General features: G+C 35.2%; 1 protein-coding gene across 1 annotated transcript; it reads right to left on the bottom strand.

Moving 5' to 3' along the window:
* Positions 1-3318: 3318 nt before the first annotated feature.
* Positions 3319-14566, bottom strand: hprt1 (hypoxanthine phosphoribosyltransferase 1). The gene is made up of 9 exons (XM_022684242.2): positions 14444-14566; positions 9887-9993; positions 9491-9674; positions 8570-8635; positions 7729-7746; positions 7556-7638; positions 6440-6486; positions 5501-5577; positions 3319-5391 (listed from the first exon to the last, which is right to left on the bottom strand). Exons 1-9 carry the CDS (start codon positions 14468-14470, stop codon positions 5344-5346), a joined length of 657 nt encoding a protein of 218 aa, XP_022539963.1. The 5' UTR covers positions 14471-14566; the 3' UTR covers positions 3319-5343.
* Between the last annotated feature and the right edge of the window lie 1204 nt (positions 14567-15770).

Below are 15770 nucleotides of genomic sequence, written 5' to 3'. Positions count from 1 at the left end.
TCTTGAAGTTCACTGCTGTGGAGTTGTAGCTGCAGGATCTTGGAGTTCAAGTCTGAGGCTGCTGAGCACGGAGACCACCACTCCTTCAGTAATATTTACTGATGATCAGAAGGTCTCCACATATTTGGTATACCCACCTTGATCACAGCTCAAGCACTGTCTAGCAGTGTGGGCGATATGGCCCTAAAATCGTTTTTGTGCTTACTGTGTTCTTTTGTCTATGACAAAACATTTAAATTTTTAAGAATATACTACTGAAATAAAATGATCACTAAGTTTTAATTAGTATAAATATTACAGTTAAATACATACTGCAGAAACAAAAACATCTATAAATGTTTGTCTTTCATAAACAGTAACTTACCAAAACTTTAATTTTGTATAAAATCATATAAGTGCAACAAAATAAAAATAACAAATATTTATCACAAACTAAATTGCAGCATCTTTGGTGTATAGCTGTTAACTGCAAAAAAAATTAATAAAAATAAAAGTTAATACAGTAAATAGCAAAACTGCCTTAAAAAATATTGCTATATCATGGATTTTTTTCGTGTCAGATATTTTTGACACCCCTAGTGTCTAAAATTGTTTCTGAAAGTAGAAGAATAAACATAATTCCAGCCCTCTTTTAGCCCTACCAGACTATTTGTTGCAACAACAACAAAAAACTTGTTTAAAGTAGTTTTTAAACCTACATCTGATTAAGTCTGACTACGTGTTCAATCACCAAGCAGCATTTTTCAGTAATTACAAATTACATAAATAAATAAAACATATATAAACATATATTTTTTTAGTGTTGATAAAGTGCAAGTTTAGTTTATACGCATATACACAGTGACCCTCTGCTTCACATAGTTTTATACATTCCTAACCTCATCACTTTTTTAGGCTTTTGTTTGAATTTAACAGGTGTTTAAAGCCCTGAATACATGTCGCTTGGACATTATAATCCCCTGACATGAATAGCATTGAAGCATATAGACCTCAAAATAGAGAAAAACTGATATTGAAAGACTCTTAACCTGCTACAAAAAGCTCTAATATTTGCCATAGGAGGTGCCTAAGCCTTTGCATCACATTGTATGTATTTTGTTTATTGCCTGATCCATTAAAATGTTTTATTTCAGTTTATTTGCACCCTGCTATAACTATAGTTGTAACTTGGACAGTATTGATTGTATACTAGACTGAACATGGAGAGTCTGGATGTGTAATTTTTTATTTGTATGTCTTTTGGCTGGTAGCTGCACTAGCAGCACGTCATGATTTGTAGTGATAATGGAGATACAGATCATGAGGAGTTGCTGGTACAGCTCTGGTACTCTCCCCGTTCTCATCAGCTCAGCAACATTTCACTATCACACACCATCACACCGAGGATGGGTCTGTGAGCCGTGTTAAAGCAGCACGTCAATACTGGAGTTAAATACTGTGGTTTCCAGTGTTACTGTTCTGCTCTAGTAAGGCCTGTCAGTGCAGACTGTCTTTAACCCAGAGCTCTTTCTGTAGCTCTTTACTCATTTCATGAAGGAAAATGAAATACTTTCTGCTTGTTTTGTTTTAAAATATGTCCTGGAATACTGACAAAGCGGATTAAAATCAATTCAAATTCATCATAGACTGCACCTTGCATTTTCTGTGTACCACAAATCCATAATTTATTATTGTGTGACTATTTTTACAACCTATTTTTCTTTTGCAATTAAAGTTAAGTTGCCAATTTGATCATGAAATGATGACTTGGGAACACCCATGCCTGTAAATGTTGTATGAGTAATGAGTATTTTTGCAAAAACTTTTTGGTAATATGACAAAACCTTGAATAATAATAATAAAAAAAAACAATACTGAACTGTCCTGTGTGTTTAATTCTCTTGTCTGCTGTATTTATTGTAGTGTTATATGTCTATGTAGCACATATGTTACACATTTGCATTTTGTTGTCTATTGTATTGTATTGTTTCATTCAACGCAAATTTTGTTACACTGCGTTTCTGTACTCAGATGTCACATTACAAAAAAAGCCTCTCGACTTAACTTTACTCTTTAATATTACATTTTATTTGGTCCAGAGATTTTCACCAAATTCCAAATTTGGAATTTAATTATCCAAAATGTCATGAATAAATTATTAAAGTTAAATAAATAAAATAATTATTTTTGCAATATTGATATTCAATATTATTGCATACAATAGGATATGGCACGCCCCTACTGGCCAGCGTAATTATGGGAAGGTGATATGAATTATTAAAGTTTATAATAAAAATATTATTCACCATTTATAGATTGGGCGAAATTGACAAAAATGGTATGAAATTAAGAATACTGAAATTAAGAATTCACGTACTAAACTGAAATGCCAAATGTTTTGGTCAGGAATTAATTTTGTGTCCCATTGACTTATGCCAGATGTGATTTCTGCAAGCTAGCCACAATCATGAAATGGTTAAGACTTGCAGCACTTAAAAAAGGAATGGGATGTCCCATCTATCTGGCACCCACCATCAGGCCTCCTGAACAAAAACAATAATTCTCAAATTCTTGCAGTAAAATGCTTACCAGTCTTCAACATCATTTACCAGATAACACCCCACATCTTCTACAGGTTTGAACATACGAAAGTTTTCACCTGAGGTAACACTATGATTATTTTTCATACTGCTGTCCGATATCTTTTGGCATGTCGAGTTTAAATCAAATAAAGGAATAGGGGTGAGTACTATGGCCCTAAAATAATATAATAAAATTTTTTACAATAATTCTTGGCAATATAACTAAATAAATATATATATATATATATATATACACTGCAACAAAATGAAAATTACATGTCATTATTGCATATATGATATATCACACCTCTAACTGAGATATTAGAAAATACAAGAATTTGATCAGATGTGTACAAAAAAAGATAAGAAAAAAAGTAAATAATCTACGATATTAATAATGCACTCCAAATATCTCCATATATCCAGGGTTAAAGTAAAATAAATGATACTGGACAGATATAATCTGTCTCTAGTAGATATATAATGGAAAATGAAAACAAGGTGAATTTTTCTTTTGTTAAAAACAGCAAAAAAAAAGTAGTACCCTGATGTGATAATTAGAGGTGGGTGATATGGCACCATATTTCAGGCTATACTATCGTTCACCATATTCAAAAATGTTGCCGATATTATTGCGTACGGTACGATACGGCACATCCGTATAAAGGAATAAACAAAAATAAAGAAAATCAAGCCCCTCTCCAGTTTAAAACCCTTGTAGTGAAAATAATTAGAATCAACACACATTCACATACTGTAACTTTTACAATTGTGTTTTATTCAGGACGTACTAGAACACTATTATTGATGGACACAACGCGTTCATGTTTCTCAAGAGATCTCACAGGAGAAACCTCAGGGTTGACTGCATTCATTTCCACCTTCAACACCATCTGTGCACTACATAACCCAAAGTCATCAGTACTACACAGCTGTACATCAGTGGCTGCCCTGCTTACAGCGTTCTCTTTAAGATTAACAGACAGACACATGCTCTGTAGAACACAAATTAAATCCGATTTAAAGACATTGAACCTCGTGTGATTACACTCAAAATACATTCAAAGCAATGTGTATTAGTGATATCTCCACATCTCTCCAACACGGTGGTCCACACGACCAAATATCATCAAAAAGCTCGACAATCATGCATCAGAATTGGGATGCTAATCCAGCAGTTTCTTGATTTGCTTGCTTAAAACACCCCTAATTCTACTCATTAATTAACCATCAGCCTGAGTAATGTGATGTATTGGAGGGTCCTACAGGATCAGAGTTCATCCCAGCTTCTCAGAACTATTCAAAATAATCAATTACCTAGATATACACTCAGTGTCTAGCTTATTAACCCATTAAGGCTAATTTACAAACTTATAATTGGCATCACTAAAACATACATCGTGTAGAACAGTTTGTTTAGGTAGGTAGCAAGTGTATGGGGTTTATGATTGTTATGATTGTGGCCATATGACTCAGCATAAAAGGCACCATTACATCCCCTCCCTCCCCCATTTCAAATGTAATTGTCGTATATGATTATGCAGTGGTATTGCTACTTAACTAAGGTTAAATGATTGATTTTACAGTTTAAACAAGAATGGGGTAAAGCTAATCGTTCATCATTATTATATTTATAAATAGAAAGAATTAAACAATTATGGTAAGCTTCTCTGCATCATTATGACTCCTTTCAGCTTCTATTTATAGCATATTTTTACAAAAGTATGCTATTATGTTATAATTTATATCTGTTGCATTAAAATCTTAAAAGGTCATTAATTTATCGCAATTATTCTTGGGACAATGTGTCATCCAAACCAAAATATTTTAGTTACCACAACAGGTGGTACTCTAAATCAGCGATTCTCAACTGGTGGTCGGGACCCAAAAAGTGGGTCGTGGACACTTTCTGGGCGTGTCACGGACAGCTTGTAAAACATAAACACATTTATTTTATTTTTTTAAATAAATAATTTTATATTAGGGGGAAAAAAGAGACGAAGAGTTTTTTTTCTAATGTACTCTGAATGCAGAGATATGCAGAGAAGTGAAATATCAATTTTTTTGGCCTCCTTATTTTGTGCAGTTTTGATATTTAATTTTATTGTAGTAACTTTTATACACGTTATGTTCCTCCTCAGTTTCTTAGAAATAATGCTCTTAAATTCACTTTGCATGAATATATATGTTTAAATAGTTTTTTAAATAAATTTGTTTAAATAAATTTGTTTGATTTGTATTTTATAAAAGTGGGCCGTGACTTAATGACCATGAGAAAATGACCAGTTGAGAACCCCTGCTCTAAATCTTTAACACAAATCCATGATATTGATCCTATAAAGCAGAATCAAACACTAAACTGTTTGGCTAGAAGCTTAATCTTAATCTTCCTGAATTCATTTTTTACAATTTCTGGCAATAACCTCAAAAAACATCAGCATAATAAATTAAATATTTCAGTCAGTCATCACCCTAATATTTGCTATCAGAGTTCGATTTAATTTAAAAACACACACGTAAAGCAAAAAGCTCATTCGCCACTTATGATTCGGTTGACAAACGCTTGTTGTAGCTAAAGTTGCGTCAGCCGATGAGGGCTAAAGGGAGGATGAGCAGATGTCGGGTGTTCCATAAGCCCACCCTCCCTGCCCCTCACCGGAGACCCTGAGAGGAGGACCTGTTGTCTGTGGTGAGCTGCACTCGTGAAAACTGCAAACCAGCTGTAATAAAAAATGGACTTCAATAAAAATGGAACAGCTAAAAGGGGGAGGCGCGGATCACCTCATGCTTTGTACTTCTCTTTTCCTGTTTCGCTGATGACGCAGATATGCTGCAGGGCACAACAGAAAAAAAAAAAAAAACTGTTAGCATGTGCAACACAGTATGTTGGTTCAGCAGTTTAAGTTACAATAAGGTTTTAGTTTTACATGAAGACTTACATTTAAATCTCTGAAGTACTCGTTGTAATCTAGCGCATACCCCACCACAAATTTGTCAGGAACTTCAAATCCTACAACTTGAGGAGAGAGGGGAAAATAAAACAGATAAAAAAAAAAGTTAGACTGAAAATAAAGACTTGGTCATTGGTCAATATACTTGTACACCTAAAAAAAAAATTGAATATCGCTAAAAAAAAAAAAAGGTACTTTATTTCAGTAATTCAGTTCAAAATGTGAAACTCATTATATAGATTTATTACACACAGAGTGATCTAATTATTATGGCTTTAAAAAAATAGAATATTATATAAGACCAATTGCTACTTTGGCAGTGTGGGCAAGTCCTGCTGGAAAATGAAATCCGCATCTCCATAAAAGTTGTCTGTAGCAGAGGGAAGCATGAAGTGCTGTAAGATTTTGTGGGAAAACAAAACCGCACTGACTTTAGACTTGATAATAAAACACAGTGGATCAACACCAGCAGATGACATGTCTCTCCAAACCATCACTGATTGTAGAAACCTCACACTAGACCTCGAGCAGTTTGGACTGTGTGTCTCTCCACTCTTCCTCCAGACTCTGCTCCCTTAATTTACAAATAAAATGTAAAATTTACTGATGGTCAGTGATGGTTTGGAGAGACATGTCATCTGCTGGTGTTGATCCACTGTGTTTTATTATCAAGTCTAAAGTCAGTGCGGTTTTGTTTTCCCACAAAATCTTACAGCACTTCATGCTTCCCTCTGCTACTGACAACTTTATGAAGATGCAGATTTGCACCACAAGCACAACAACAACTTATTTGTTCTTATTCTAATATTAATATAATTTTGAAAAATAAAAACGTACCACAAACATTAAATGATATATGAAAATTATAGAAATTATGCATAAAATGCAATACCAGCCTTTTAAAAGGTATAAAATAGGTCAACTTACAGTCTGGCCTGTAGCCAACACTCCTTGGTGTCCTTTTCACAAGTAAACTAAAACAATAAAAAAAATACCAGAATAAATAACATTCACAGTCATTATTAGTATAGAATCATCCAAGAAAACTTATTTTACAATCACTTGGTCACAAGTATTAAAATAATATTAAAGCAACTGAATCAATCATTTATTTACTCAAAATTAATATTAGTGATCTGAAATGGTAATCATTAAAGTTTTACCAAGTGGTTTACACTGAACATGATACTTGTACAAATCTTGATCATTTTAACATATGAGTGTCTCTTGAGTACGATTATGATTTTTAGTTCTTACATAACTTCAGTTTTTCATTTAAAGTAATTGTTTCTTTTGCATTTTATTGAATATATATATATATATATAGACAGATATATATTTATAGATAGACAGATAGAATAGAATGTGGGTGTCTGTCTTTTTTGACTGTTTTTTTTCCCCTTACCATTGCATGTTTGTTGTTCTCTTATCACTGTTGGTATGTGCTTTGTATGTTTGTTGTACTGTTTTTTTTTCTTCTTCTTCTTCTTTCTTTTTTCTTTGTTACCGTAACTAGTATTGTTGCCCTCTTACGATTGTTGGTATGTTGTTATGCGTCGCTGCTTGTTTATAGTATCAGAACTTTCTTTACTACCGTCGTTGGTATCTAGGTTAGTGGATTCTAATTAAATTAAATTAATTTAGTTGATGGAAAGTGGCTATGTAAGTTATGTTAATTTTGAAGAAAGGGGTGGGTTTAAATAAGTTTTCTTCTTCCCACTCCTTTTTGAGTAGCTGTATTGTATATCTTCTGCTCAAATAAAATCTTTCAATAAATCAATATATAAATTTTTTTCAGGTTTCTGATAGAACTAAATGTCTATCTCCTGAGATTCCCTCTCAGTGAAAAAACATGTACAACCTCCATTACCCTAGTTTAAAAAATTACACTAAAACAGTAATTAACCTCACAGCTCTACTCTAACCAATAGAACTACAGTATTAAACATCATAAGACAATCAAGGATACATTCTGAAACATTTAAATGAATATTTAAAAACAATACTGCTAATTAAAAAATTGAGAGTTGTCTCTGTCCTTACCTGGCCACCTTGACCATTTTTGGATTGTACTGCTTCAGGAGTTCTAACAACGTCTTCATTGTTTTCCCAGTATCGATAATGTCCTTAAATACAATAAAACACTCTAATTAAAACATGTTTAACAGCTTAAACTAATTTATGTATTTTATGTTGATAAAAATATGAAATCATACCTCCACAATCAAGACATTCTTCAATGATACATGGAAAAAAAGAAGGAAAAACATGAACATTTATGAGTATGATATTTCCACATCTATAACCATTCTTCTATAACCATTCCTGATACTTTAATTTCTTAAGAAACAAAAATGTATTTATTGCAGACATTACTTTTGCTTTTATAAACTGTGTAAATCCTAACATGCTTAAAAGATATGCCTTAAAATAGTACTAAATGAGTTGACACCTGCTTTTGCATTACAAGTCTTATTATTAATCAGTTAATTCAGGCTTTTTGCTCAAATCAGATTCAGCTATTTTGAAGGTTCACATTCATAAATCTAAGTGATCTGGATCTGTCCCTGAAACAGCACATTTTTACGTTCATCATCGTCATCTCTGACAACAACTGCTGTCATCTTACACTCAAGATTATAGAGGAATTCAATTTAATCTGATCATTTACTTTTATGTTGTTTGCCTACAAATCAGACAGATGTCGAACATAGGAATACATATGAAGGTAACTTCAATCTGGTTTGTAAATCAGATCAAATCTGTCTATACTAGGGGTGGGATAAAATGTTTATATTAGTATATTGTATTGTTTTGTGATATTATCGCTACATATCGATCAATATTTTTATTGATACATTGATTCCTTGAGATTGCCACTCTTACTCCACAAAGCCCTGAGAATATCATATCAGTGTAATATTAAGGCAAAAAGAAATCAGAGAACATAGCCCTAGTGAACTAAATGGATTTATTTGACCACTGAAGGCCAAAGTTTAAAATCAGAGAACCGACAAGTCTTTATCTCGTCTTACTAAGTCTTTCAGGTGGACATACCTTCCCTGTGAGCGTGGAAAGATCATCCCCACCAATCACCTTAATCTCACCTGTAGACTGGTCATTCTGTAACAAACAAAACAAGAAAGAGCAAATGAGTAACCTAACCTAACATAACATAAACCCCCCAGATTTCACATGCTGTTAGTTACAGGCTAAATACCAAATTATATATTCAATACAATAGCAAATAAGCGCTTTAAATGAAAAACTATACTAGTGTATCTCAAAAAATTAGGAATATCATTGAAAGTTACTTTATTTCAGTAATTCAGTGCAAAATGTGAAACCTATTATATAGATGTATTACACACAAAGTGATATATTTTAAGTGTTTATTGTTGATGATTATGGCTTACAGCCAATGAAAAAAATAAAATAAAAATCAGTGTCTCAGAAAATTAGAATATTATATAAGAAATCTTATAGCACTTCATGTTTCCCTCTGCTGACAACTTTTATGCAGATGTGGATTTCATTTTCCAGGAGGACTTAGCACACTGCTTACACTGCCAAAAGTACCAATTGGGCTTATATGATATTCAAATTTTGAGAAACTGATTTTTGGGTTTCATTGGCTGGAAGCCAAAATCATCAACATTAAAAGAAATTAACAAGTAAAAGAGACAGTGTGTAAGACATCTATATAATATTACTTTCACATTTTGACCTGAACTGCTGAAACAAAGTAACGTTTCAATGATAGTTTTACTTTTAATGTAAAAAAGTGCAGAATAAAAAAAAGAAAACAACTGATTTCTCCCAATATTAAGTCAAGGTAATATATATATATATATATATATATATATATATATATATATATATATTTTTTTTTTTTTTTTACTTGGAAGGGATATTAGATATTCTGACTTACTAAACTGTGGGCAACCAATACAAGTATAAATTAATCCAAAGCTTTACTTGGTAGCTCTTGAGCCGGATGAAGTCCACAGTCATTGGAATGGAGCGGTCACTATTTCGGTTAAGGGCTTTGATGTAGTCCAGCAGGTCCGCAAAGAACTTGTAGCCCCCTTTGAGTACACAAAGGGCCACAATGTGGTGACCCCCCATATCCTTCAAGATCTCCCTGGCCAGCCGCTCGGTCCTGCAGGAATCGGGTCAGAAAGGGGTTACTGAGGGTTACAAAATCGGCACAGAATCAGTTCCCACCGCTCTACAGACAACACATTTTACACAAGTAAAGGACACTTAATCTCATATCTGCACATTCTCACGCTGTTTACTTCAGCTCTCTGTGACTGAGATAAGACGTCTGGCGAGCTCCTGCAGGAGGGAGGTGAGGGGTTTGGTTAGTACCTGTCCAAGATGAGTCCGTGTGGAATATAGACACGCTCCAGGTCAGAGGCATAGTGCTTTGGTATGCAGAAGAGGTCCAGGTCATAACCCTGCTCCTCATCACTGATCTGAAATACACAGGTAATGCCTAGTTAATAACGGACATATTTAATAGTTAGATTAATATCAAAGAAACAACAGTACAGTAAAAATGGAGCTTTAGCACTATTTTAGGAATAACAAAAAAGGTTAGTTAAGGTCAGTACGCCATGCACAATTAAGAACCTGTAATCTGTTGGTACATAATGTTTAGTTGTAGTATAAAGAGTATTTTTGGTCCACAGCAATTACTGTCCAAAACATGGACATCATGGTTCCACTTCCCAACCACCACTCTATAGAAATGTGTCCACTATTGTTAAATCTGCAACCAGGGTCTACACAGTAGAGCGGCAGAGCCAGACAATGACTTATTTGGTTAGCCTGCAAAATCCTCCCAGAGCAAGCATCTCAGACATCCTTCATTGAGTTTATCGCTTTTTCCCTCCTGCTGCTAAGAGTACTGTTAACAGGTAAACCTCACATATAATTTGCATGTTTTGGTCAAGAGCCAGAACCAAAAGTTACTTTTCTTACCATTTCCCAATAAGACTGAACGAAAAGTGCAATCAAAATATATGATTATGGTCTGCTCACCCTACCCCACATTCTCTCCAGCATTCGCAGATAGATTCCATTCGTTTGGATTTTTGTTTAGGCATGTTTAAAAAGCTTGTCCGATTCTTCCTTGATCAGATGTTCCTCCAAACAAGGGAGTTAATGGAGCTAGAAAAAGCCTTCCAGGCCAAGTGTAACATTTTAACAGTAACAGTGCTTTTCCACAGATGGGGAACAGTCACCGTTCTGGTTCGCGAACTTGATTTTGAACCGGTTCGGCACGTTTCCACCAACAAAAGTAGGTTCAGAAACCAGGAATGTTTGTTCGCAGTAGGAATAGAAGAATACTAGGTTCAGCAGCACAAATCGTTCGGGTTCTTTTAAGCCTGAATGGTAGAAAAGCGTTCTAAAAGTGCAATTTCCGTTAAAAGTGCAGTTTCCAACAAATTAGTTGCAGGGGTGGCTGATGGGCCCTTGAGCAAGGCCCTTAACCCTCACTGCTCCCTGTGGTTGCCCACCACTCTGGGCACATGTGCTTACTGTATTACTGTGTGTTTCTTCTGAGTATACTCACTGGTGTGTGTGTTCACTGCACGGGTTAAAGGCCAAGGCTAAATTACAGCTGTGCCAACACATACCATCACAGGTTTGGTATATATAGTTCTCTCTGTGAGAGCACTGCTAACTATTAAAAGAAGAATTGAACAGAGAGGTCCTGTAGAAGGTCTGTTCCTGCAAAGGCAACATCAGTACCTGACCTTACTTTAGGTTCCTGTTACTGCATGAAAGTAAATGTTCCAAAACATAGTGTAAAAAGTTTGTATTACTCTTTTTCTGCTGTCTGCAGGCTTTCTGTAACAGCTACCTCGTTACACAGACCCAGAGAACTCCTAAATAAAAGAAAATCCTAAATAAAAGAAGATTGAGGGCTTGGATATTCGGTGTTTACAAGACGAATTAATTATTTGAATTATTCAGAGCTCTAACAGAATACTGCAGCCAGCAACTCCAGCAGCTAATCTCCATCTGCTGTATCTGAAGCAGACGGTCGATCACCACAGACAGATCGTGTTTGTTTTGTGATTGTTGTTTCTGTGTAACAGAAAAACGTTGACTCTAGCACCTGCACACTGGCTTGTGTCACGCTTTGAGTCAGCACTTTCAGTTCTTTATTAAACAGAAGGAAATGACTGTCTATGGTAATCAATCTGCCATATGCTATAGATTCAGCAAAAGTATGTGTGTTAGATGCAGTGATATGGTTAAAATTTTTTGCCAAAATAGGGGGCTGTAAAATGTATAGAAGCAAAAAACCCTTCTTTGTCAAAGGAATTCAATGTAACATATACTAAAAGTACTTCTGGAGCATTCCTGTTGATTCATATTATTACTAGAGCTGATAACTTTTCTAAACGTATCAATGTACCAACTGTACATTGCATTACAGAAAGTGTTAAAATCCTGATTAGATGGATGATGCGCAGCAAAAAAAATAAGAATTGCTGTATTGTGCATGAAACTGCATTTGAATACCAGCCACTACTTTTATCTGTGAAAATATATACTGTGTATCATGAAAAGGTTTTTTAATATGTCTAAAATACTGTGATATATTTTTACCACGTCACCCAGCTCTACCAGTGCTTTTATACAGTTCATATCAATATCAGAGTTGTGTTGTATTATCCAAATGGTATTATTCACAAGATAATACCATCGTAACAATATAATTACTCCCTTTTCAAGAACAGTTAATTTTAACTTAATAGTTTGTATTTTGGCACCTCAAACTTAGTTCACAGTATACTTAGAAATGCTACTATTACGTTATTTGTATGTACTGTATTTAAACATACACCTAAACAGAAGAAGGGAAAATTAATGGGGCCATGTTTATGCACTGTATTGTTCGTACATTAGAACCTGGTGCAATTGCACTGTATTGTATTTTATTGTACACCCCCAAAATGGTTAATGCTTACTGTAAAAAGTAAGCAGTGGAAAACCCAGTCCCACAACTGTAATGGCTGGTCTAATCCATGTTTTCTCTGGGTATCATGTTCAAGTTTTTTTTTCTTTTTAGAAAAACAGCACGTTTGTGGAGACAGAAGACCTTGAGGAAGAATCTGTCCAGCCAGTCTGTTGTGCACAGCAGGTGCCACTGATACTGGAAAGCTAAGGTCTGAACAATATTAAATTTGTAGTATGAACCCACCCAGGTGCCGACCTGCAGCGGCCTCAGGCCAGGACTAAAGTGGATTTCACTAAATATGGTGTTTTCTGAAAGGGGGATGGTGGGGTGGGTGGGGGCTGTCCTACCTTTAAGGTTCTGGAGTTCACATTACACAATTCTCTTTGATGAGCTTAGCTTTTTTTTTAAACATAGCAAAACTGAGAACTTGGCAGAAAGAAAGAAGCATAAAGATCAGCTTTAGCTCACATGGTGATCACATGTCTCTTCCTATAAGCTTGGTGGGAAATTTTCAGTGCTCTTGTTTTATTTCATTATCTTTACTTCTTGTCTTTGGCCAACTGCAGGTTACTATCTGTGGTCCAAAGTCCTCAAATCTCATTGATTTGGGAGTTACTGAGTTTAAAACTTGGGAAACGCTTTAGGTCATCCCATTCCAATGCATAACTTACGTGACTTTAAGAGCAAAACAGAAGCTACTCTGAATGTTTGACTGGATAAAATGTAGAGGGATCTTAAAAAAAGACAAATTTAAATGCAAGCCAAGAAATATTGTTATGATTATGCCATCTAACAACAGACAACAGAGCATTAGGAGTTGCCTTTCATTATAATAGTATCTCTTACAGTCGGTACAAATCATTTGCAATCATTTGCTATGGTATCAGAACTAATCAATTAATAGCTTGGCTTAGCCAACTGTTTTAGATATTTAATGATTTTCACTAAACTTCAAATATATACAACTTACGATTTTTTTACATCTCCAACACAGATTTGAACCATGAAATCCATAAACAAGCATGTCATTTCTGAGGAGTGTGATGTATTATATAATAATCTTTTTTTATTTGAATTTATATACTGGGAGTAGAACATTATATGTTGTTCCATAATAACTTCCTACGTGTTTAATAAATAATTAACTACATATTCTTAATTAATTAGCTAGCTAGATTAGCTGGGTTATAGTTGACGGGCCCAGGTGTTCTGTCAAATTATGCTCCTCATCGATACGTGCTATTTAACCGCACTGCGCATGCGTCAATCTCAGACAATCACAATTTTTTTTATATTTTCACGTGTTTTATGATAATTCCGTTTTCCTTGGGTGCAGTAAACCACCTGCTTGAATGTTACGAACGTAAATTGCAATTTAAAAAAAGAAAGGAAAATAATAAACTATAAAATAATAATACTAAACTATAAAAAATACAGTTTCTAATCACCTATATGTCCTTAACTTTACCTGATACAGTAATTTATCCTATCCACATATCCTACCTGCACTTCTGCCTGGAACATTTTCTATATTTCTATATGGTGCTTTTTTGTATTCTTACCTTTAAATAAACACTACGGTGGCACGGTTTGACAAGCTAGCACAACTTGACAGAACACCGATACAGAAGGAACAGGCTGGAAACACTCAGATACGGCATGCGGCACGCGCTCAGACCCGCGTGCGCTTCCGCAGGCCCTCTCGTGCTGCTACAAACCCGCGAAATGCTAAATAAACAGTTTTCATTAAGGCCGGCTGACACCGAGCACACAGCTAAACCGTAACCGCTTAATGAAGCTCCTGCAGCCGCATCGCCCCTCTCGGAGCTCGGCTAGCGGGGTCACAGCGGAGCGGCAGCGTGGAGCCGCGGCACCGGTATAGATCCGCTCCGCTCCCTCCCACCGGGAGGAGCAGCTGTGGTACCGTTAGCTTAGCTAGCCTAGCTTACCACGACGCAGGGGCTGCTGGTCGCCATGTCCGCCGCTCTGTTCTCGCGTTTATAAACACACCGCGGCCCCGGATTCGCCGCCCGCTGTCCCGCTCTCTCTCTCTCTCTCTGCCCCGGGGAGCCGCTCCTACGGTGGAGGAGGGGGTGGGTTGGGAGGGGTAACAGTACGCGCCTTCCGCACGCTGCTGTGGGCGTGTGATATTGTGGCTGCCTTTTTAATGCGGGCCAATCAGAGCTTCAGCAACAACAAGGCCACGCCCACTCAAATCCGTCGCCGTGGGCCAGAGAACGTAGCTTCTGATATCTCATTATTCCAAAACACTAAATTTTTATATTGAGATACTGTGTAATTATTTTGATATGCTATGTCGTTTTTTTGAGATGCTAAGTTATTATTTTGAGATACTAAGTCATTTGAGAAGCTATCTCATTAGTATGAGATGCTATCTCATTATTCCAATACACTATATCTTTATATTGAGATACTGTGCCATTATTTTGATATGCTATGTCGTTACTTTGATATGCCATGTCGTTATTTTGAGATGCTAAGTTATTCTTTTGAGATACTAAGTCATTTTGAGAAGCTATCTCATTCGTTTGAGATGGTATCTCATTATTCCAATACACTAAATTGTTATATTGAGATACTGTCTTATTATTTTGAGATACTAAGCAATTATTTTGAGATGTTATGTCGGTATTTTAAGATACTAAGTATTTTGAGATGGAAAGTCTTTATTTTGAGATGTCATTTTGAGGTGCTAATTTGTTATGTTGAGATGCTATCTTCTTATTTTGAGATACTGAGTCATTTTTTGAGATACTATCTTATTATTTTGAGATACTAAGTTGCTTAAGAAGCCAAGTCTATATTTTAAGATGCTACGTCTTTACTTCGAGATGCTAAGTTTTTATTTTGAAATACTAAGTTGTTATTTTGAGATGCTAAGTCATTATTTTGATATGCTATGTCGTTATTTTGATATGCCATGTCGTTATATTGAGATACTGTCTTATTATTTTGAGATGCTAAGAAATTATTTTGAGATGCTATGTCGTTATTTTAAGATATTTTAAGATAGTATTTCGAGATGGAAAGTCTTTATTTTGAGATAAGTCATTTTGAGGTGCTAAGTTGTTATTTTGAGATGCTATCTTATTATTTTGAGATACTGAGTCATTTTTTGAGATACTATGGCATTATTTTGAGATACTAAGTTGCTTAAGATGCCACGTCTTATTTTAAAATGCTACGTCTTTATCATGCCAAGTTGTTATTTTGATATGCTAATCATTATTTTGAGATGCTAAGTTGTTATTTTGA

This window comes from Astyanax mexicanus, chromosome 10, assembly GCF_023375975.1.
Source record: "Astyanax mexicanus isolate ESR-SI-001 chromosome 10, AstMex3_surface, whole genome shotgun sequence".
NCBI lineage: Eukaryota > Metazoa > Chordata > Actinopteri > Characiformes > Acestrorhamphidae > Astyanax > Astyanax mexicanus.
This window is presented reverse-complemented; position numbering and strand designations above follow the sequence as displayed.

Excerpts from the sequence above, each read along its gene's own strand:
- hprt1 (XM_022684242.2), bottom strand. The coding sequence starts at position 14,470 with ATGGCGACCAGCAGCCCCTGCGTCGTG. Across the intron at positions 8,636-9,490 it reads TCCGGCTCAAGAGCTACCAA|AATGACCAGTCTACAGGTGA; the intron begins GTAAAGCTTTGG and ends TGTTTGTTACAG. Across the intron at positions 6,487-7,555 it reads AAAATGGTCAAGGTGGCCAG|TTTACTTGTGAAAAGGACAC; the intron begins GTAAGGACAGAG and ends TTATTGTTTTAG.